The 21,679-nt window shown below is 45.1% G+C and overlaps 1 protein-coding gene across 6 annotated transcripts in view; it reads right to left on the bottom strand.

Annotated features, from left to right (window-relative positions):
• LOC142796260 (uncharacterized) overlaps positions 1–21,679 on the bottom strand; it is a 60,569-nt gene that overhangs the window by 10,336 nt on the left and 28,554 nt on the right. The window contains exons 6-8 of one of the 6 annotated variants that reach the window (XM_075886478.1): positions 15,644–21,679; positions 9,128–9,180; positions 1–7,811 (exon numbers count right to left, since the gene is read on the bottom strand). The exon at positions 1–7,811 is cut by the window's left edge and continues 10,336 nt beyond it. In XM_075886478.1, coding sequence (XP_075742593.1) covers positions 2,629–3,843 — 1,215 coding nt within the window. In that variant the 5' untranslated portion in view covers positions 3,844–7,811; positions 9,128–9,180; positions 15,644–21,679 and the 3' untranslated portion in view covers positions 1–2,628. The other 5 variants (XM_075886479.1, XM_075886476.1, XM_075886477.1 and 2 more) reach the window with 5 other exon arrangements.

The following is a 21,679-nucleotide window of genomic DNA, read 5'->3' as shown; positions in this document are numbered from 1 at the left end:
TGATGGCGAGGCACTCCTTTTCTGTTGTGGAATAATTTGCTTCTGCTTTGGATAGCGATCGGCTGGCGTAACTAATAACCCTTTCAAGTCCGTCAGCCCTCTGCACAAGAACGGCGCCAAGACCTACGCTGCTTGCGTCAGTATGTATTTCTGTCTCGGCGAATTCGTCGAAATGGGCAAGTAACGGAGGCGTCTGGAGGCGATGTTTAAGCTCCTGGAAAGCGTGTTCCTGCAGCGTTTCCCACTTAAACTCCACGACGGCCTTGGTAAGGTTAGTGAGAGGATCGGCGATGCGGGCGAAGTTTTTCACGAACCGCCTATAATAGGCACACAGGCCCAGAAATCGGCGCACGGCTTTCTTGTCAGTGGGCGGCGGGAAGTCGGCGATAGCGGCTGTTTTTCGTGGATCGGGACGAACTCCAGACTTGCTGATAACGTGCCCCAGAAACAAGAGCTCCTCATACGCAAATCTGCACTTTTATGGCTTCAGTGTGAGTCCGGACGTCTTGATGGCTTGAAGTACAGCTTCAAGGCGCCGAAGATGCTCGTCAAAACTCGAGGAAAACACGACGACGTCGTCCAAGTACACAAGGCAAGTCTGCCACTTCAATCCTGCCAGTACTGTATCCATAACGCGTTGAAAAGTTGCAGGCGCTGAGCAAAGGCCGAAGGACATCACCTTAAACTCGAAGAGGCCGTCCGGTGTTATAAACGCCGTCTTCTCTCGGTCTCTTTCGTCGACTTCGATTTGCCAATAGCCAGTCTTGAGGTCCATTGACGAGAAGTACTTGGCGTTATGAAGCCGATCAAGGGCGTCGTCTATTCGTGGGAGAGGATACACGTCCTTTCTTGTAATTTTGTTCAGGCGGCGATAATCGACGCAGAAACGTAGGGTCCCATCCTTTTTCTTCACTAACACCACGGGGGATGCCCACGGACTCTTGGACGGCTTGATAATGTCATCTCGCAGCATTTCATCAACTTGTCTCTTCATTGCCTCACGTTCTCGCGTCGAAACCCTGTACGGACTCTGACGGAGTGGTCTGGCATTTTCTTCGGTTATGATTCGATGTTTCGTGATTGGGGTCTGCCGAATTTTCGATGACGACGAAAAGCAATCTTCGTATTGCAGGAGCAGGGCCTTGAGCTGTTCTTGCTTATCGTTCGGAAGTCTGGGATTGACGTCGAAAGCTATGGGAGGGGCTTGGTTCCTCTGAGCAGGTTCCGCAGAATCGGCGAGGGCGAAAGCACTGGTGGCTTCGACAATTTCTTCGATGTATGCGACCGTTGTTCCTTTGTTCACATGTTTGTACTCGTTGCTGAAATTCGTGAGCATAACCGTTGCTTTGCCTTCCCCGTAGCTGTGCAATTCCTCTTGCGACGCAAATATTTTGGGTGACCAACAGATGCTGACGGCCTTCAACGAGCCTTCCAAGTCAGGTGATTTAGGAGCACCGACTGAACTAATGACGCTGTAGCGAGGCGGAATGGTGACTTGTTCTTCCAGCACATTCAAAACATGGTTCCCTGACGGCGTGTGCTGCGTTAGTGCTTCTTCTGTGGATAACGTTATCGACTTTGTTCTTAGGTTGATGACAGCACCATGGAGGCATAAGAAGTCCATGCCAAGGATGACATCTCTCGAGCAACGCTGTAGGATTACGAAGTCTGTAGGATCAGAAATGAAATCTAACCTTGACCTACCCAATTTAACTGTCCGGAGGAAACTGGCGCGACTGCATTTTTTTCATAAGATATTTTTTCACAATCCATCAATGAAGCGAGACCTCATTTCACAACCGTCATACCACTCATCGCGCATTGATCATCAGCATAAGGTTGCCATTCCGTTTTGCCGCACCAAATTCTTTTCAGCAGCCTTCTTACCGAAAACAACCGCCGATTGGAACCACCTTCCCTCTTCCGTTGTATCAATAACAGACCCTTTGTTATTCAAGACTGCAATTTCTCAGCAATGCTTGTAACTATACGCAGTTTCCATTATCTATCTTTGTCTTGTATGTGCTTGAATTCTTATACATTTTTAGTTGACTTATGTTGCCTTCCTGATTTGCGCATCTGATACTTGTTTCTTTATTTTGTCTTTTTTTCTTGTGTGTTATATATGTTGTACCCACCCCCTCTGTAATGCCCTACGGGCCCTGAGGGTATTCTAATAAATAAATAAATAAATACGGCCGTTAATGGTGACTCTCGCTGTGCAGATTCCTGCAGGCGTTACGAGACGACCTCCGGCTGTGCGGATTTCAGGGCCTTTCCAAGCTGTCCTGACTTTCTTTAACTTCGCGGCAAACGACCCACTGATGACAGAATAGTCGGCTCCAGTATCGACGAGAGCAGTCACACTCTGGCCGTCGATAAGAACGTCGAGGTCGCTAGTTCGCCGTCTCGCATTACAGTTAGGGCGTGGCGTCGGGTCACGGCTGCGTCGGCTTGTTCCGCTGCTTCCATGTTGCGTCGTCCGGCCACCTTCGGTAAGTGAGCTTTTGCCATCAGGGCTTTGCCTGGTTGGGGTTGTGTTCAAAAAGCTCCGTCGCGTCGGCGTCGTCGTCGGAGGATCTTCGGTAGTTCGTCGCACAGAAACCGCACCTCCATCGGTTGCTGCCCTTAGTTTTCCGGATACGGGCTAGGAGACCGGCCCCGCGTTGGGCCAGAGTACTGCCGTGGGTGCGGTGACATGCGGCGGCTGGGCGACGGCGAACGGGAAGGACTTCGTGGTGTCCATTGAGTTCCTGCCAGGTAGTCGGCGATGTCACGTGGCATATCTCCTGGCTGCGGACGCGGTGCATTGACGGCGAAGCCACGCAGTCCCATCTGTCGGTACTGGCAACGGCGGTATGTGTGCCCGGCCTCGCCGCAGTGGTAGCAGAGCGGGCGGTTGTCAGGTGCACGCCAAACGTCCGTTTTCCTCGGTGCACTGCGCTGGCCCGCTGGGGAACGGTAGGACGTCGGTTGGGGTGGTGGCGGCGGTGGCGTCTGGCGACGGAAGTGTGACGGGGTGGCGTTTTGGCGTGGACGGGGAGGAGCGTTGTGGCGCACTGCAGCGGCGTAGCTCATAGTTTCTGGCTCGGGCGGCGGTGTTTCGGGAATTCGAAGCGATTGCCGGACTTGTTCTCGCACAATGTCGGCGATCGAATCCACTTGAGGCTGCGCCGAAGGCAACAGTTTGCGCAGCTCTTCCCGCACGATCACTCGGATCGTTTCACGCAGGTCGTCGGAGTCACTGGCTTGAGCAGCAGCGCATTCTGGAGTCAGGCGACGATTATACTGTCTGGTGCGCATGTCCAGCGTTTTTTTGATGGTGGTCGCCTCGGATACAAATTCTTGGACGGTGTTCGGTGGATTCCTCATTAGTCCCGCGAAAAGCTCCTGTTTGACCCCTTGCATGCGGAAACGAACTTTCTTTTCCTCAGGCATGTCTGGGTCAGCGTGACGGAATAGGCGGGTCATCTCCTCTGTGAAAATTCCAACCTTTTCATTTGGTAGCTGAACCCGGGTCTCGAGTAGAGCAGCGGCCCTCTCTTTGCGAGCGACGCTTGCGAACGTTTGAAGAAATGCGCCGCAGAAGACATCCCACGTTCGGAGCGTGGACTCCCGATTCTCTAGCCAGGTCCTTGCGGTGTCTTCCAGGTAGAAGTACACACAACGGAGCTTTTCTTCGTTGTCCCAGTGGTTGAGGGCGGCCACACGGTCGTATGTTTCTAGCCAGGTTTCCGGGTCTTCAAACGATGAGCCATGGAACGTTGGTGGTTCCCTGGGTTGATGAATGACGATCGCGGGCTGGGACGCTCCGGTTGTCATTGTCGCTGCAGTCGAGGTCATGGTCTTGGTCTTCCGCGCCTTGTCTTGTAGCAGGCCGTACTCCGGTGGCAGACCTTGCTGTCGGCGGCTCGTTCGCTGCTCTTGGTTGGCGTCGGTGTCTTCTCAGCGAAGGGGGCTGGGTTCACGGCTTGACGGGGGCGTCCGGTACATGAACGAAGCAGCACCTCCACCAGATGTCACGGGGTCGTGACGTGGCCGAAGACAGAAAACTTAGTGTTGGGATTTAACTGTTTATTTGGGCGAACCTGTGCCCGGTAAAGGGAAAGTCTTATTACAGCAGCAGTCATGCACAGATAGCAGTCTCGGACTGATAGCGGCGAACGCAGCGTCGGCCTTCGATCAACAACTGACAAGCGGCGAAGCGCGTCGGCATTTATACCCTTGTCATCGAAGGTTCTAGCGTTATCGGTGGCGGTGGCGTAGGTTCCAGAACAATCTGTACCGTTCGCACAGTGGGCGTGATCTTATCGAAATGATCTACTATAGTCCGGAACCTTCTCGAAACCTGCAGGCGCGGTTTGCGCCGAGAATCGTGTGGTGTTTCGGAACGATAACAAAAACTTGTGAAATGGAACGTGGCAATGTTGTGTGTGCCCCTTGGGCGCAATGTTGATGATCTGCTTCTGGTGTTGCATCGGAAGCTTCTGTCTCTGCCACGCGATCATGCGCTGCTTGATCACTTCGGGTGTTAGGTGGTCCTTAGCGTGTGCCTGGCTTACAGGTGCTTGTTAGCTGCATGAAAACTGCAAAATCGACAATGATTTTTCTTGCTTGTTCGAAGAGGACGACAATGATTCTCAAGCATTATGGTTCTTTCGGGCAGTGAAGTCGCCAAGGGCGTGAATCTCGGCCGCGTTCGGAGGCAGCGCGAATTTGTCTACGTGCTGTGTGGCCGGTAGCAGAATGTCGGCATTCGTTCTGGCGTCATGAATTGTGGCGCACATCGAGCTGGCGTTTTTGGGAGCATGAGTCTGATGAATGGCGGCAGTTTTGGAGTCATGACCATATACATCACCGCAGAAGTTTGTAGACGACCGGTCAGTGATGGTGTGTCGCACTTTACGAGAGTACTCGTTTCCGCCGTATCCGTCGTGCTGCATGCATGAGGTGCGTGACGTAATGCTGGAGCTGTGCGGTGTGGCATTCGTACATTCAGCGCAGGTGTCTGGCATCAGGCGCCATCTTCTTCTTATATTCAGTGGTGTCATAGATGGCCATGGGGTTTATGAACCTGGTTGAGTGTGGCTAATAGCAGCATCTCCCCTCACACTCACGATCATTGACTTTCTTGGGCTTCAGAGCAGACGAATTAGAGACCCTACCGCCAGGATTGTGTTTCAGGAGTATGTAGGAGGAGAAGCAGGTCTCCGCGTGTTTTTCACGAGCCATATACTGGAACTTCATGGTTCCTCCGGGTTTTTCCTTATCAATCCAACGCTCCACAACGTACTTTGTTGACAAGTCCTTGCACTGATGCGCCGTGTATAACGTGCAAAGCGAATGGTTCTTCAGCGCGTACCCAGAACTCGTTGGAGTAGTAGGCGGCATTGAAGCTGTGAGGCTCGTCGAAAGCGAAGTCGCAGCTTGGGGCGACGAGAAAGCGAGATGAGCCGTGAGAGTGTTCGATGGCGAAGTCACGGCTTGCTGTAACGTCGAAGCGAGGGTAGTCGAGAGGCTGGTAGAAGGCGAAGTGGCAGTCTGCTTCGACGTCGAAGCGAAAGGAGTCGAGAGGCTAGTCAAAGTTGAAGTCGCGGCCTGCGGCAACGTTGAGGTGAGTAGAGTCGTAAGGCCGGTTGCAAGCGATGTCGTGGTCTGCTGCGATGTCGGTACGAGAGGGGTCGTGAAGGCGGTCGAAAGCTAAGTCGCGGCCTGCTGCATTGTGGGCACGAGAGAGGTCGTGAAGCTGGTCGAAAGCGAAGTCATGGCTCAAACAGTGGTCATTCTGGACCCCGGTGCGTTATCATGCCATACCAAGGCGCTGTTGGCACGTTGTGAACAGTTTGAAGCGCCACGCTAGATTTCGCTAACTGGCCGCACCGAAAAAGAAGCGAGCTGCGTGGCTCGTGTGGCGCGAGCCACGAAAGATTTTTAGAACGGCCTAGCTTGGAACCTCGTTTGATGCTGCAGCAGTGACTCCGTCTACGCTTTCGTCCCGAATAAACCTGTGACCTCGGCATTGGCTCGTCGCCGCCGACTCGCCTCTCCATCCTCGACAACTTAGTTACGTTGTCGATGTCACACAGCAAAAATAAATGTCGTGCTGCGCGTCACCGCCGATGGGTTTTGGTGGTGCGGCAATCAGTGGCAGAAATGGTTGCGTTTGGCTCAGCGAAAGCATAGCTCCTCTGCGTAAAGTCTCTTCATCATGTTTTCCAGATAAAGACGTTCGGAGAAATTCTGGACAGCGTGTTTGAAAGAGGTCCGCAAGACGCAGGGGTGTGAGTACGGAGATCGAAGTTCTGCTGATGAAGCCACAGCGAAGGGCTATGGTGGCTGAAGGATCATCAAGTCTCGCTGTGGAGGCTTCCGGCTTGTAATTGATATCGGTTGCTGGAAACCACTTTCCTCCGGCCTCTCTACATGTATTTTGATGATGGTCAGTAAGTCTTTCATTTGTGACTGGGCTTCTTAGAATTCTCTGGCGTTCTCAGCATGGCTTCTTTTTGCCGTTGGCGATAGAGGATACTGAGGTCCGAAGGTAACGCCTTTAAAAGAACACGCCACAGCACAGCGGCATACGCGCCTGGAGATTCTCCGAGACCTTCCAGGGCGTTGATGTGGAAGGTGGCTACATCATATAGATTTCGTAGCTTGGTCACGTCGGCAGAACTTCGCACTGTTGTGACTGACAGGAAACTGTCAAGATGGCCATTGACTATCACGTCGCGATGACTGAAGTGACCCGACAGGATCTGAATGGCGACGTCATATTTCACTTTAGCCAAGCGAATACCTTGACTGGCTGCGTTCGCTGCCCCAGCCTGGTATGTCGATGGGTGTTGGAACTTGTTAATTTTCGGAATCCACTCGTTGTAGATACTGGCTTGAAACTGGTCCCAAAATCTTTGCCAGTAGCGTTCTTCGCCTGAGAAACTTGGGATGTGCAGCTTGGGCATTGGGAAACGAGATGGTGTCGTGAGAGTCGGAAGACAGGAAGAAGGCAAGGTTGTGGGCTGCTGTGACGTGCTTGTGAAATGGTCACTGCGTGGAGTAGTTGTGACGGCGACGGATACGGATGGGGTTCGCGGCCGTGGCGTGGTTGCATGGGGAACCCTTGCTTTAGCGCAAATGACCTGATCTTCATATTCGTTGGCGGTATAGTCAAGTCTGCGTACAGGTCCTCACCATGTAGCACAGCTTGAATATCTGTGTCGACGTTGTTGAGGTGGGCGTGTTTTGCCACAATGATGTCGATGAGCTCCTGGAGCCGGCGATCAGGGGCCAGCGAGCTTGCCAGTAGGGTGTCAAGAGTCGATATTGTCTTTGGGATGGCTGTCCCGTACAAGCCACGCTGTACTCGGAGTTCGTCCATTGTCGATAGTCGAGGGCTAGATGACTGGGTGGGTTTCGGCACCAGGGTAAAGATATCTGGTCAGATCCCGGGTACCTTAAACCTTAATGATTAGATCAGACCTATTTGAAAGGTCTGATCTAAGCATTGCTGAAAGTAGCCTTGTAGTGCCACCATATGGTAGTGCTCCATACACAAAATTGAAGCAAATTGACGCCATCAAATGACTTGCGGGTACATAATGCTTATTGTATTAACCACTTACTGATGCTGGTGGCCGGCAACTCGGCGTAGAATTCTCCTGGCAAAGCATGAACGGTAAGTAATTGCTGGTCTTTAGACTCAGTGGATCCGGATGTTTCACCTCGTAACACCATGCTCGTAGAGTGAACGCCAGTGCGAGCGTCGTGAGATTTGTGACGTTCGCGACCTGCTGCAGAAGTTCGATGGAGTCATTCTGGAAAATCAGAACATGGCACTTTTCACTTAGTGGACCACTCAACTTCGTCACTTTGCGGTTATATGCGACGTATTAAGCTGATATCCAACGCAGCAATGAGATCAAGCTGGTTGTGCTTGAGTACGTCCAGTATTCTCAAATTTTATTAGAGGTCTGGACTAAGAACTACGCCCACTTGCTCAGGCATGTCATATTGAATAAACTTTTCACTGCTTCTACCGGCGTCCGTGGTGTAAACGCAACTCACACCAAACTAATTGTGTGGCACGTGGCCACATACTCTGATGAACATCTTAAGTAATTAGAATGAAACCATATCTCAACTAATGTGAACGACGTCTTAAAGGACAACCAGGTGAATACAACCGATTTTGAAGTACATATGGAATGCCAAGACGTTTTAAGCCCTATATTAGATAATTAGACACGCCTGAACTAAACTCAAAGGTGAATAACATGTGAAATTGAGTGGTTGAAAGTGAATAAATTTTGATTCAACAGCAAATGAAATAAAAGTTATTCAGACATTACCGAACTGTGTACAAAACAGGAAAAAGCCACGGTTGGCCCTTGTCATATTCACTATTCACCCGTAGCAGACAAGAGCACACAATATTCTCAACCATTTGGAAAAATACGAAAACATGGAATGCTGAAAGAAAGTGGAAAAAATGAACCATTGAACAGCACTGCACACTGCAACAAATATTTTCCCTTGATTACATAAAAAGGCGTAGGTAACATGCTGCCAACCACTTCTGTAAAAAGAAAATAGTACACCAGAGATCACGTAGAACACATAGAACGTACAGCCCGTTCAACATTCACGGAGATCTCCGCAATGAAGAAATAAAGTAACTGCTGGTACGGAACAACACCTGCTCTATAAGGCCATTTCTCACACATTACTCATAATACTATTGGTACACGTCCATAAATAAAAAAATGTGTTTCCATTAGAATCAACACAAGGCATTCGTAATCAGCAGATCTTTCTTCTGCAAGTACAACATAATTCTAAATTTCCCAGGCCACTATTTCAACTAATCCTGTGGAAGCGACCCCTGGGAACTTTTGACTGCACCTGCACATGCTAAAAAATTTACCAAGTGTAATAAAATGTTTAAAAACTAACAAGGACAAGTTTTTATTCACTGAAAATAAATTTTATTTTCCCATGACCATAAAACGAAATAGAGCACAGACATGCTACAAAGTGTGTGAGCGAAAATTGTCAAAAAATTTATTTTATTTCGGCGGCTTGGTATCTGAAATCTAAAATACAAAGAAAGATTATCTTATCTTTCAGATACCCGAAGCATCTGTGTTGTTCTTCTACTCCACCAGTATAGTGCCGACTTCTTTTCTAAAAAAGAGGACAAACATTTTGTCAGCACAACCACACCAGACGAGTACAGAGCAAAAAACAGTGCGAGCACAATTATATATTCATTTCAAGATTCCTAATAGGCCTTGTTAGAGGCACTGGCTGGCAGCACAAAAATAAATGGTCACACATATTAAATAATAATACATATCATACAAAATCCAACGGCTGAAAGCACAAACAACTTCATAAATGCACCTAAATATTGGCTAAGATTATTAGTTGAGGCAAAAGGAGCAAAAGAGTAATTCAATGTATTAAGCAATACAACTATTACGGCTTTACAATGCGAAATCGTCCAGTGCTTTTTTCGACAATCATGAATGTGGCGGAAAAAAAATTTTCACGTTTCTCGAAGTTCGAAACTCGTCCTCGTCATTTAATTTCCTTACCAAAGATTTTGCTCCCTAGTTATGAGAGTATGTGGTATGGCACCGACTGAGCTAAAAATCACAAAACAACAATCTTTTTTCAAAAGTCGTTTTGGAATGCGCTCACTAAATGGCATTTCAAGTAAGGTAATGAAGTAATTTAACTAAAAATAACGACTTACTTTTGTATAATAATTATTTGAGAGCTTTTCCTACGAGAAATTTTGAATATTGTTGCAAAGTTTGGTATTTTTTCTGGTAAGATGGCAAATTCTAAGGACACAAATAAAAAATGTGCTAGTGACTTCTTTGACAAGCTATAAATTAAAAATAATTTACGCACTGAAGTTTAGCAGATAGTAAAAAATGGTTAGTTTCTCTTTTTTGAGAAAAGCTCTGTATTAGGCGTCAAAAAGTTTGCCTTGGTGGTCAGACAAAAATATTTACAACATTTCATTTTGAAGTGGTATGCACTACCTCAATATACTTGAAGGTACTAAAGTGTATTATTTTTAAATTTGAGAAGTATTTTTTGAAATTATGTATCTACACCAGCTTTACCCCTACTTAACTCAAGCAGCATGAAGCACTCGCAAGGGCAATATTCAACAGACTTCCACAGAACAGACGTACACACAGCAAGCTTGATGCGGAGCAATTATAATTGGATTGGGGCTATCATCTGCATTCCATTGCCAACAGAGGTGAGCTAAAATGAAGGTCGCCAGAGTGTGGAAGCCAGTAGCGTAGCGAATAGATATTTTGTGTGTGGAGGTGGTGTTGGAGGGAAAGGTGGCTTTGGTCATACGTTATGTACATTCTTGTGTGTTTGTATGTTTCCATGTAGGTATGCACACGCGGAACTAAAAAAATCACAGCATATCTACGAAGTCAATGGTGATGTGTGGGGCGAAGCTTCAGAGGGTTTTATTGGTAACCGTGAATCCGTCTATCTGCCTGTCACTCTTACTAGCGCCATCTGCTGAGTCATCGATAAACTAGGCAGTCACGAATCAGTCACAGTAAAAGGACAATCCATGGCCTTAGGATAAAAAATACCTAGACATCGCTGGGAGGGAAGAGTTAAGCAGCTCCTCTTGCCTTCCTGGCTACGCCGCTGGGGATGAGTCCCAGATGAGCCATTAGGCCATTAAAAAGTATACAGTACAGAATTATCCCTTACACACAACATAAACGAGGCTATCGCATTGACTACCAGTTCCTAATTCAAGGTTTTTTTGCTTCTGTACTCGTATGACAGGCTTTGGGTCTCAGGGAGCAGGGTGCTCTTCTGAAAGCCAGAAAATAAGAATTGGTTGTTTTACAATAGCATTTACCAGTGTACTGCATGAATGCTACTAGCATGCCATAAGAAATATGTACTGAATATGACTAAATATTTTGATTATGTGTATAAAACACACCTACTGCCTTTGCAAAACTACCTAAAAAAGCAGGATGTCTGACTTTATACCTATAAAGCTGCATGGCCCACCTGGAAGTCACCACACTGAACCCAGTGCTTCTAGCACCCCTACTCTGGCAATGGAATGCAGATTGTAACCCTATTTCTACTTCGAATACTCTCTAGAAAGCACCAATTCGCTTTCTGTATTTCACGTCAGTGGCAATCTGCTGAACATTGCCCTTGCCAGTGTATCGTATATACTTCAATTACTCTGTAGAAAGCACCAAATTCGCTTTCTGTATTTCAAGTCAGTGGCATTCTGCTGAAGATTGCCCTTGCCAGTGTATCATGTCGCTTGAGTTATGTAGGTGAAAAGTTGGTGCAGATACACGATTAAAAATATTTTCCGAATTTCATAATTATACCCGGTAGTAATTCCACCTATACTTAGCTTGTCCATAGAGCTTTAAAAATTGTGCATATTTGTAGTTTGAACACCAAGGCAAGCTTTTGACGCTGAATACAGAGGTTTTTCAAGCAAATTGATGCTACCATTTTTTTCAGAGTATTTGCTATAACATCAGTGCCTAAATTATTTTTAGTTTCTAGCATGTTGGCAGGCCAACAGCACATATTTTATCTTTAACCTTGGAACTTACCTCGTTCTCGGGAAAATCTCAAAATTAGCAACCTTATTCAATATTGCTCAAGTGAAAAGCCCTCAAAGAAATAAGATACTTATACAAGTCATTATTTTGAAGTTAGATAAGTTTATTACCTTGCCAGAAATGTCTTTTATCGATTGCATTCCAAAAACTTTTTTTGAAATAATTTGTTGTTTGATGCCTTTCACCTTACTTGGCGCAAAACAATAGGCTCCTATAAGTAGGGAGGAAAATTTCTGGCAATAAAATTAAATGATCAGGCGAGTTTTGCACTTCGAGAAATATGTGGAAGTTTTATCAGCCATACTCGTGATGGTCTGAAAAACGCTAGACGATTTGGCATTGAATGAAAGACTCATTAGACATATCAACAGATTATTCAGATATGTCTCAATATATTTTTTAAATTAGAGAAAAGTGTCATTTGCGTGCTACAGGTGGCGTTGCCTTCTTATGGCAGAAGGCATCTTCAGATAGGTACAAACATTACTTATGGCATTATTTATAGAAATTACCACAATCATCTATTTAACCAGTGGTAATAGCCGGTCGGGTCAAATGGGCAAATTGAACCCCTTCCTACAAGTAGTCCATAGCCAGTCTAAATTTGGGAAAAGAAGCCACTGGTAATCCCCGCAAAGCGATGCATTCTGCTCAGTTTAGCTGCCGAAATCGAAACTGACGCACCATACAGTGCATCTACCATTCACTTTGACAATGCGCTCCATGACAACACTGCTTCTCTTGCATTTTGAGAGAATATTAAGTGAGCGTCGATAAGCATGCACAAAGCAAAGTGTCTGGATTGACAGTTGATAACGGCTGTAGAAACAGTGTCGTTACTGAGACTATTGTCGAAATGAATGCTAGATGTGCAGTCTAGTACATTGGTATTGATTTCGACAGCTAAATTAGGCAGATTGCATCATTTCATGGTGATTATCAGTGGCTGCCTTTGCAAAATTTTCAAAATGGCTATAGACGTTTCGTAGAAAGCACTTGAATTTGCCTATTCAACTCGACCAGCTACTACCACTGGTAAAAATGGTAATTATCTTAATTGCTATAATTACTGCCCCAATTGTTGTTTGCGCCTATCTGAAGATTCCTTTTGTCACAGGAAAGGCAATGCCGCAACTAGGACGCAAGTACCTTCTTTCTCTAATTTTAAAGAATATAGGACACATTTATTGAAACACCCTGTATTTTATACACATGCAGATAATGCGAGGTAAAAACGAATGAAGAACGAGCAAGAAGACATAAAAAGCTCATAAAGACACAGCCCCGTAGCAAGAAATGTTTTTCTGAGGGCGGGAGGCACATGTAGATGGCCATGAAAAATGACTTTCTTCATTACTTATGCTCAGTAGGAGACAACCCACCACATGCGAATTTGGGGGGGGGGGGAGAGAAACTCCTGGGGCACCTTCTGGCTACAGGCCACCACTGAGCACACTTCCTTGAAATATAGCAGATGTCACACAAGCAGAAGAAAAGTTGTCATTATTAACGATGTAAACAGAGGTCTGCCAAAAAAAGTTTTTAACACAAGTGAGCACATCCAAAGGAATGTTTTGCTGCGTTAGTGAAATATGTAGCGATAAACCCTATTAAGAGCTGTAGAAAAACATGGAAACGATGCGTCAACGTGAGAGCCCATGTCATGGGCTCTCTGAATGTATACAGTCAAAAAGTCCAGCAACTCTAGTGTCACATGAAAAGACTTACGAAAGCCGTACTACTATTTGAAAATGATGTTACGAATTTCCAGCTAGAGGCCTTGCCTTGCAACAGGAAAGCTGCTCCTCATCACAGATTAAACTTCTTAATTCTCATACAAGTTAGGAATGATGGGTCTGATCTTACTAGTTGAAAGTGGCCTAAGCATATACTATCAAAATCAATGTATATTTGCTGACTATTTATACAAACTCCCTTTAAGGCACCGCCAGTAATCCCACTGAAGTAATGTAAAATTCGAAACGAAAATTTTCATGGTCTAGTGGGTGCTCTTTTGACATCTTGGGCTGTAGCTGACTACTTTCTTTTGCTGTCAAAGACAATAAAAATGTGCCAGCGATGTTTACAATAATCTTGCTAGGTTGCCAGCCCTAAATGTTTGCACACATTACGTCTCAAGGTTGCCAGTGTGAAATTCAACGCAGATATTACAACTGTGGGTATTGAAAGTAACCTCTCGAAGGCTATACTTTGGATGTGCGATGTTGAAGGCAAATTTAAAAATAGATATTGACAACAAAGTAAACACCATGTGCATGGTACAGGTTTGTTTCACACTCACTAACGTGGAAGGACATTAACAATGAGTACGAAACCTTGAATGTAGTGCTATTGCCTGATGCCACAAAGATATGGGTGTGCTTATGAGTTGCTTTATTCCCTGTCACTGTTCTATGCTTCTGGACTGAACGCTTAACCGTCCATAATTGGCAGTGGAAGATTCAGCGAAAATGATGGCACTCGATAATTTGCTGGTGATGTGGTGACACAATTTCTTGCAACATCAGTTCACCAAGGTGCTTGTGGCATGAACAGTGATAGTGGCGCTGGTATGAGAGGCGACAGCTGGTTCAAGAACAATAGAAGCAGCACCTGGAGGAGAATGTGTGATATTGACATTGTGTGACATTGTAACTGCTGTGTCATGACCTCAGGACATGAATAATGTGACATGCCTGTCTAACACGATGGCAAACCTGTTCCGTCATTTATGAGTGTGCATACCTGCACACTAGTGTCTGTGAGATATGGGTATGGCCCACATGTGATTCACTGCCTATGTCAACTCAGGATTAGCAAGATTGCTTTTTGGAAATTTCTGGGTAAGCATTAAGGACACGATACAACAGTACATCTGTTGCCAATATTAGCTGCTTCACAACGAGTGAAATAATTCAATGAAGAGGTATAGTATATATCAGTTGTGGCTGTATTTGAACCTTGGAACTCCCGGTAGTGTACATAGCCGCCCTAGTGGTTGTAAACGCTCCAGAGAAGACTAATCAGGCATCGTATTGATGCAATGTCGAGTGTGTTTGCAATGTTGGCTATCCTTGTTTAAAAAAATGTAACAAACAATATATATGCACTCATATAGGACTACACAAGCTACAATGAAGCGCTGTTTTACCTGGCAGAAATTATAATATGCACATCAAAGGACCGTGGCATGAACCTAATTTTTGATAAATCTGAAGTCTGCGCTCTTAAGAGGACAGACGTGAGTGCAGGCATAATATTGTACCATCAGCTGCTCCAGACGCCTCAGTGCGTTTAACATATGTGGTAAGCCATTGATATGCTGACAGCTCCTAAGTTTACACAAAAATGTATATCAACTTAGTAACAATTGACCCAAGGAGTAAAAAATGATGCAGCCAAGACAGCTTGCCATTGAATCGTTCACATGAAATTGATCTCCACAAATCATGAGATTCACTGCATTGTATTTGGACTTTGTTCATGAGAAAGTTTAAAAACTACAATTTTTAAAGTAATTACTGTGCCCTCTGCTACACTGTGAATAATAATTATATCCCGGGTATAACACTAACAGAACTTAAAAATAGTATGTTTAAAACTAGTGTGAATAATCAAATATATACAACAAAATATAAAAGCAAGTGTATATGGGCTTCAAAAACATTTCGACCCTAATCACCAGAGCCAATTACTTGTCCTGTAATACTTACGCCCTCTCGGAAAAGAATAAGAGCTTTTCAATTTAGCATACAAAAGTTGGCACTAATGCAACCCATCAGGTAAACCATTTTACTATCTATAAGCTAGTAATGACCAAATCTCATTGACTTGAAAGTGTGTAAAAAGCATACTTTTTGTGAATTCAAAAGCTCCTGCTGAAATAAGCTGTGGTTTGTTTCCAATTAAAAAAATAATTGAGTCTATTTCAGTTACAGTATTAAGGTATCAACTCTTTTTCCAAGTGAAAAAATGAATTGATTTTATTTCATTACCAACATTAGGTTTCAAGTCTGTTCTTTTTAGGGTGGAAGTGGAAGATATTGAGCTGCTCTCACCATCCCAACTTGAAACAGAACTGAAAAGAAAGAACACAACTTTTTAATAAAGCTTCACCCTAAAAGAATCAACCACCTTCAGGATAAGTGCCACGCTAAGGTTTAATTTTTTTTTCACTTTTCCAATCTTTGACCAGCAGTCTTTAACTGGAGATAACACCAGTCGTATATTCTACAGAGGCTTTAGTAAACACCCATAGTTAACAGTGTCTTCTTGTTCCTTTTTGTTTCATCTGTGCGTCTAAACATTGCTGCAAATACTAAACGGTAGGGCACACCACATTGTCACTTTGATAGAAGGCATTGCGACTTTAATACAGCTGTATTGGTTCGTGCCAAAAGTATCCTTTTTTCAGATTTCAATAAATCATTGTCTTAGGTGTGGTGTTCTTGCCACTTCCAAACGTTATCGCACAGGTAGTAAGTTCTTGCATGTATAGGTGTCACTTACCAGTGTTGCTTACGTACACCATGTGAACTGTCAGAAAATAGCTGCATGAATGATAGGTTAAATGCACCCTAGTAGGGTTTAGATTTCTCGTTTACTCATGCAGGCTAGTACTAGACAGCCAATGATTAAAGTAAGCACGGATGAAATTGATATGTCGTCTAAATGTTCCTCATGCTTGTGCAGCTAGTACTCGCCACTAGGACGCATTACTTCAAGGTATAAACACGTGCGAGGACAGAACTCAGCAACCAATTCAAAAATTTTTATCTCTTATAATAAAAAGCTATTTGATGACTTTCTCCAACAGTATCCAATGAAGGTTAACACTAAATGTGTTATTTACTGTAGTTTGTTGCTAGGACCACCTCATTGCTAAATTTACGACCAAACATGCAAAAAAAAACACATAACTTTCTAACTTTTTCACCAGCTACAAAAACTATTTTGCACTGTACACATATCGAGTTACTCTTTGCCTACAGAAAGGAACTCTGATAATCAGCTAATACGAACTATCATATCTCACTAAATAACATCTCTCTATGAATAAAAATCTCATATGGACCATATTCTTTATGTACTGAAAATTCTGTTATTGTACTACACAAAAACTTTTGTACTAACCGAATTGGAGGTGACCAAAGCAATAAAAATAATTCCTGGGGTTTTACGTCCCGAAATCACGATATCATTATGAAGGACGCCTTGGTGGAGGGGCACAAAAATTTTTACCATGTGGTCATCTTTATAGTGCACTAACATTACACAGTACGTGGGCCTCTACCACTACCCGTCCATCACAACGCGACTACCATGACCAGCATCGAACACGTGGCCTTCAGGTCAGGAGCCGACCACCGTAACTACTATACCACAACGGAAGACGAAGCACGCATTCTTTCATTATTTTTAGAACGCGTTTTACGAGTCTTGCTTTCTAGCTTTAGAGAAGAATTCACTTGATGCTTTAGATTTCTTGAGTTAAAAGTTCTCTGTGGCTGTTCACAGCTCGGTGCTACCTGCCGCCAGCCACCTTTTATTAGACAACGTGGAGGAGATGAACTTCGGCCCTACGGGGAGAACACGCTGGTAGGCTGCAGCACGCCAAGATTTCACGGTAGATATCGTCTCGTCTTACAGCGCAGCGGCGTACCGGCACCGTAAACAGAGGCTCACCTAAAGCCGCCAGCATAAAAGGAGGCGCACACATTACACGGCTGCATTACGGTGCTGACAAGTCCGAAACTGTCAGCATAGAGTAATGCAACTGCTCTGGACAAGTACTCAGAGTGCAGTGAAAATGTCGCGCTCGAAATGTAAACACGACCAACACAATTAATGCGCGATTTCCGTAAATGCTATATTTTCTGCTCTCAGTACACACTCCACTTCAGAAAAAGCATGCATGATACAAGCCGCGCGCAAATGGCATCGACAAATAAGCACTGCGTCTATGGCCTCGACTTTACTCGAAGTGGCCTATTCTGAGATATTGCGTAGGTACTACATGACACAGATCATTAGTGACACGAGCTGTAACCCAAACGGCGAGTAAATGAGAAGTCAGCCACTCACCCAGAAGATACAGACCAGATAAAAAAGCAACGCCAGCCGAGTCCTGTTCCTATGTGCGTCCTGGCATCTAAGGAGGGTAATCTGGATAGCGACTAGAGCAGTGACTGCCGACAGGTGAGTGACGATGGTGGTGCACCCGCCACGGTCGAGTGGTTCCTCTTTCCGCGATGCCCGCCTAAAACGCCGTTTTGGAACAAATACAGTTTTGCAGAATAGAAGCTGTGCAGAACACTTCGCGACGATGGATGCAATGATGGTTTGCGACAGCCATATTATTGTAAATCTTTGGAGCTCACCCGTATTGCAAATTATTACTTTCGTTAATTTTTTTTTTGATTGACGGAGGATACACTTGTTTTTTGCATTATTCAGTGAAACATCATTAGTAAAAGTGTGCTGTATTCACAATATTCGTGAAGTAGTGAAGTCTGTGATTCTTAACTGTGTGCTGTATTCTTGATGTTGGCAAAGGGGTGGCGCGTGTTTATTTCTTGAACAGTATGTCCGCTTTTATGTCCGTAAATACGAGCAATGTTTTCGCAGTGTAGCTGCCCAAGCCAGTTGCTTAGCAAAATCAAGAAACGATGACGCCATCAATATTGCTATTATTGATTCTTGATTGCCGAAAGTAAGAAGGTACGCAACATTGTGCATACAAACATGAAAGCGCAACAACTGACCATTGTGTTCGAATAGAGCATGAAATACTAGGAACAAACCTAAGGAAAATCTTTGGAGGCTCCTCAAACAAGAAACTGACTGCCAGCATTTCTCGGCGCCGGCGTCAACACGAGAGATGGTAAGGTGATCACGCCAATGAATGAGGTCAACTTAGGTCAAAAGTAGCGAAGGAAAGTTCCGGCGTTGTCATGTTGCACGGTCAGATATCAAAACTTCACATGAAGACAACATGACATGAACTTGTCGCTTCATGACAAAAGCGCTGGTCACGCTGGCAGATCAAAGCAACGATGTGCGTAAAGCTCACAGTGCTCCTGATCCTGAATACAATTCAAGATCACGTTAAGTGAAGAATGCTTCCGCAGGGGAACAGAGAGGGGATCAACGCGAGAGTGTACGAAGGCTACCTGGTAGTGAGTCAGTTCTTGAGCTTTGTTGATGTTAGCGCATGGTTGTATGTTTCTTTCGGGTGCTTTGCCGCACTACAACAACAACAAAAAAAGTGAAAATCAACATGTCGTTTTGGAAGAAAAGCACGATTGATCCCTTCGTCTTAAAAAATGTTACAGCAGGAAAGTGGCCGTGTCTTCAAATTAGTAGCTTATCGCTTATTGTGTATTGACCTATGAGGGCTCCTGCAATGGGTCTTGCGCTAGGAAGCTACTGCATGGTTGAAATCGGGTGCACTTACGTAGAAGCTTCGCAGCACGTTGCCCTGCCAATGACCAACGGCCATGGTCAAAAATGAAAGAAACACTTGTGGTAACTGCAGAAGGTAATCATCAGAGCATAATCAGAGGGAGTGTGTGACAGGCATAGCAGCGTGAAGAATTGTCCGGCTTGGGACATGGTGGCCATTCCGCATGTTAAAAAATGAGTAAACACGATGGCCCGACTAGAGGGAAACGCATGGCACGTTGTGTCCTCTCTGTGGTCGGGACACGATTTTTCTCGGGGCGAGGGTAAACAAGGGATGCAGTATTAAAGCTACACAAAGCAGGCGCGCCTCGCAGAGGTATTTACGGCATGAATACATGCCATGAGTGAAGCCAAAGCAAGAGCTGAGGACACCACTTGGTGGCATGTTATTGCATTGACAAAATCGCATTTTTTATATGCAAACCGCGCCGAATGCGATGGATGTGTAGCAACAACTTGTCGCGTGTGCTCATTCCGGAGGTCACGGTAATCAGGCATTGCTTCGTTTTACTGTTCTCAGAGCGCGAAGCTCCTCTTCCGACCTAGAGCACTTATATAGAAAACCACTTCATATAAAAGGCACGTCTTTCAAGCCTCTCACATGTGAGTATATGGGATAGAGCACCGCACGGAACTGATTCTTTGGTCCGGGCCCGCTTTGTGAAGCCTTGTTTGGGCCCTTCCCGGGCCCGGCTATTATTTACTAAACTTATCCAGGGTGCTATTTACTAAACTTATCTATCGCGGTTTCACAGCGAGTGACGTCAGGGCCTCTGCTACTTTGCTTCGTACGTGCAAAAAGCCATGTATTCGAAAAAAAAGTGCTCAAGGTCACGGGGCGTGGGTGATGTCTTTTTCTTGCCCCTGCCGTTCCTCCCTTGTTAGCTTCCAACGTTTTCAACATGACGTAAAAAGAGAGAATGCATTTTTTACATGCGACAAATCTTTGTAACTCCACTCACACTAAACAGACTCTTCAAAATTTTGCGGCGTTGAATTTGTAAGAAAATAAGCTCTTTTAGTGAATTCTTTCCATGGTTACTTAATAAGCGTTTCAGGTCCCCTTTATTAAGATGTTATGTGACAAAAAAAGATCTCATTTGAAAGCAATGCGGCAAGAATAAGGCTACGAAAAGGCCAGCGAAAAGCAAACACCAACGTTTGAGCAAAAACAGCAAGTTCTCTCATTTCTCTGGCTTCAAGCAGCTCTCCTGGCTTGGAGTAAGTCTTCAGCTGCACTGAAATTGCGTCCGCGGCTGCCACTCATGAATGGGATGCGAAGTACTTCCTTGCAAAAAATAAGAGCCCAAGGGATTTCCTACAGTGGGTCTCCCATCACTCAAGCTCTTTTTCAATGCTCTTGCATTAGCCACTGCCCCAAAGTCAACTTTCAAGCTCACTGTCGACTGGCTAATTGTCTGCAGCATCATGCCATTCCTTTAATTCGTCAAAGGAAGTATGTTTCACTGGGAGCACATTAGCCAGCTCATCTGTGCTCGTTTTTATTTGTGGCAAGTGCCGATGTATATCAATCAGCAATATGCGTACTCTATTGTGATTAATTTTGCTCTCTTGCTCATCAAGATCACGGAGATGGCGGAAAGCTGCCCACAAGAACGTTGTCAATTTGTGAAGCTCTCCTATGGGTCATTTTATTTGAAGAAGCCTAGCTTCAATGACCATAGCTTGCACACTTCTCGGGGGCCTGTCGAAGCAGCACGGTGTTTCTTCAGTTTTGTGTACCCTGGCCCTCCTGAAAGCGCTTCGGACGACCTAGCCTGCCCCGCGGGCGGGCCGCCCTCGGACTTTCGGATAAACCCGGGTCCGTAGTGTGGACCGTAGCACAGCTGATTGCGTGCAGTAAATTTGTAGTTACAGAATGAGTGGTGGTACATTCGACACCCGTTGACGAAAACATTGTTTGGTCATCTCATCGACAGTATTTTTGCTACATTTTTGTTACAAAAATACGTCACTTAGGACTTGGTGGAACCCGGCAAAAACACTTTGTGTTAGAAATATGCACCTATCATTCTTAGCGTCTCCAGTAAATGCACGAGGAACGCGTTAGAGTATTCGATGTGAATGTAAATCACAAATACCCTGCTCCAATTCATGATTTGCACGATCATTTAGTGAAATGCACTGTGGCTTATTTTTATTTCGTTCTTTTTAGGGAGGGTTTACAATAAGACGTAGAAACATTGATTGATTGATTGATTTGTGGGATTTAACGTCCCAAAACCACCATATGATTATGAGAGATGCCGTAGTGGAGGACTCCGGAAATTTTGACCACCTGGGGTTCTTTAACGTGAACCCAAGTCTGAGCACACGGGCCTACGACATTTCCGCCTCCATCGAAAATGCAGCCGCCGCAGCCGGAATTTGAACCCGCAACCTGCGGGTCAGCAGCCGAGTACCTTAGCCACTAGACCACCGCGGCGGGGCATAGAAATATTGAGTTTCAAGAGATCTCACTCACCAAAAAGTTTGAAGTAAAATGCTGGGTTGTCTTGCAGATGTTTTGTCTTTGCGAACAAATCAGGCAGGTGTTGATGCAGTAG

Source organism: Rhipicephalus microplus, chromosome 2 (assembly GCF_043290135.1).
Source record: "Rhipicephalus microplus isolate Deutch F79 chromosome 2, USDA_Rmic, whole genome shotgun sequence".
Taxonomy (NCBI): Eukaryota; Metazoa; Arthropoda; class Arachnida; order Ixodida; family Ixodidae; genus Rhipicephalus; species Rhipicephalus microplus.
This window is presented reverse-complemented; position numbering and strand designations above follow the sequence as displayed.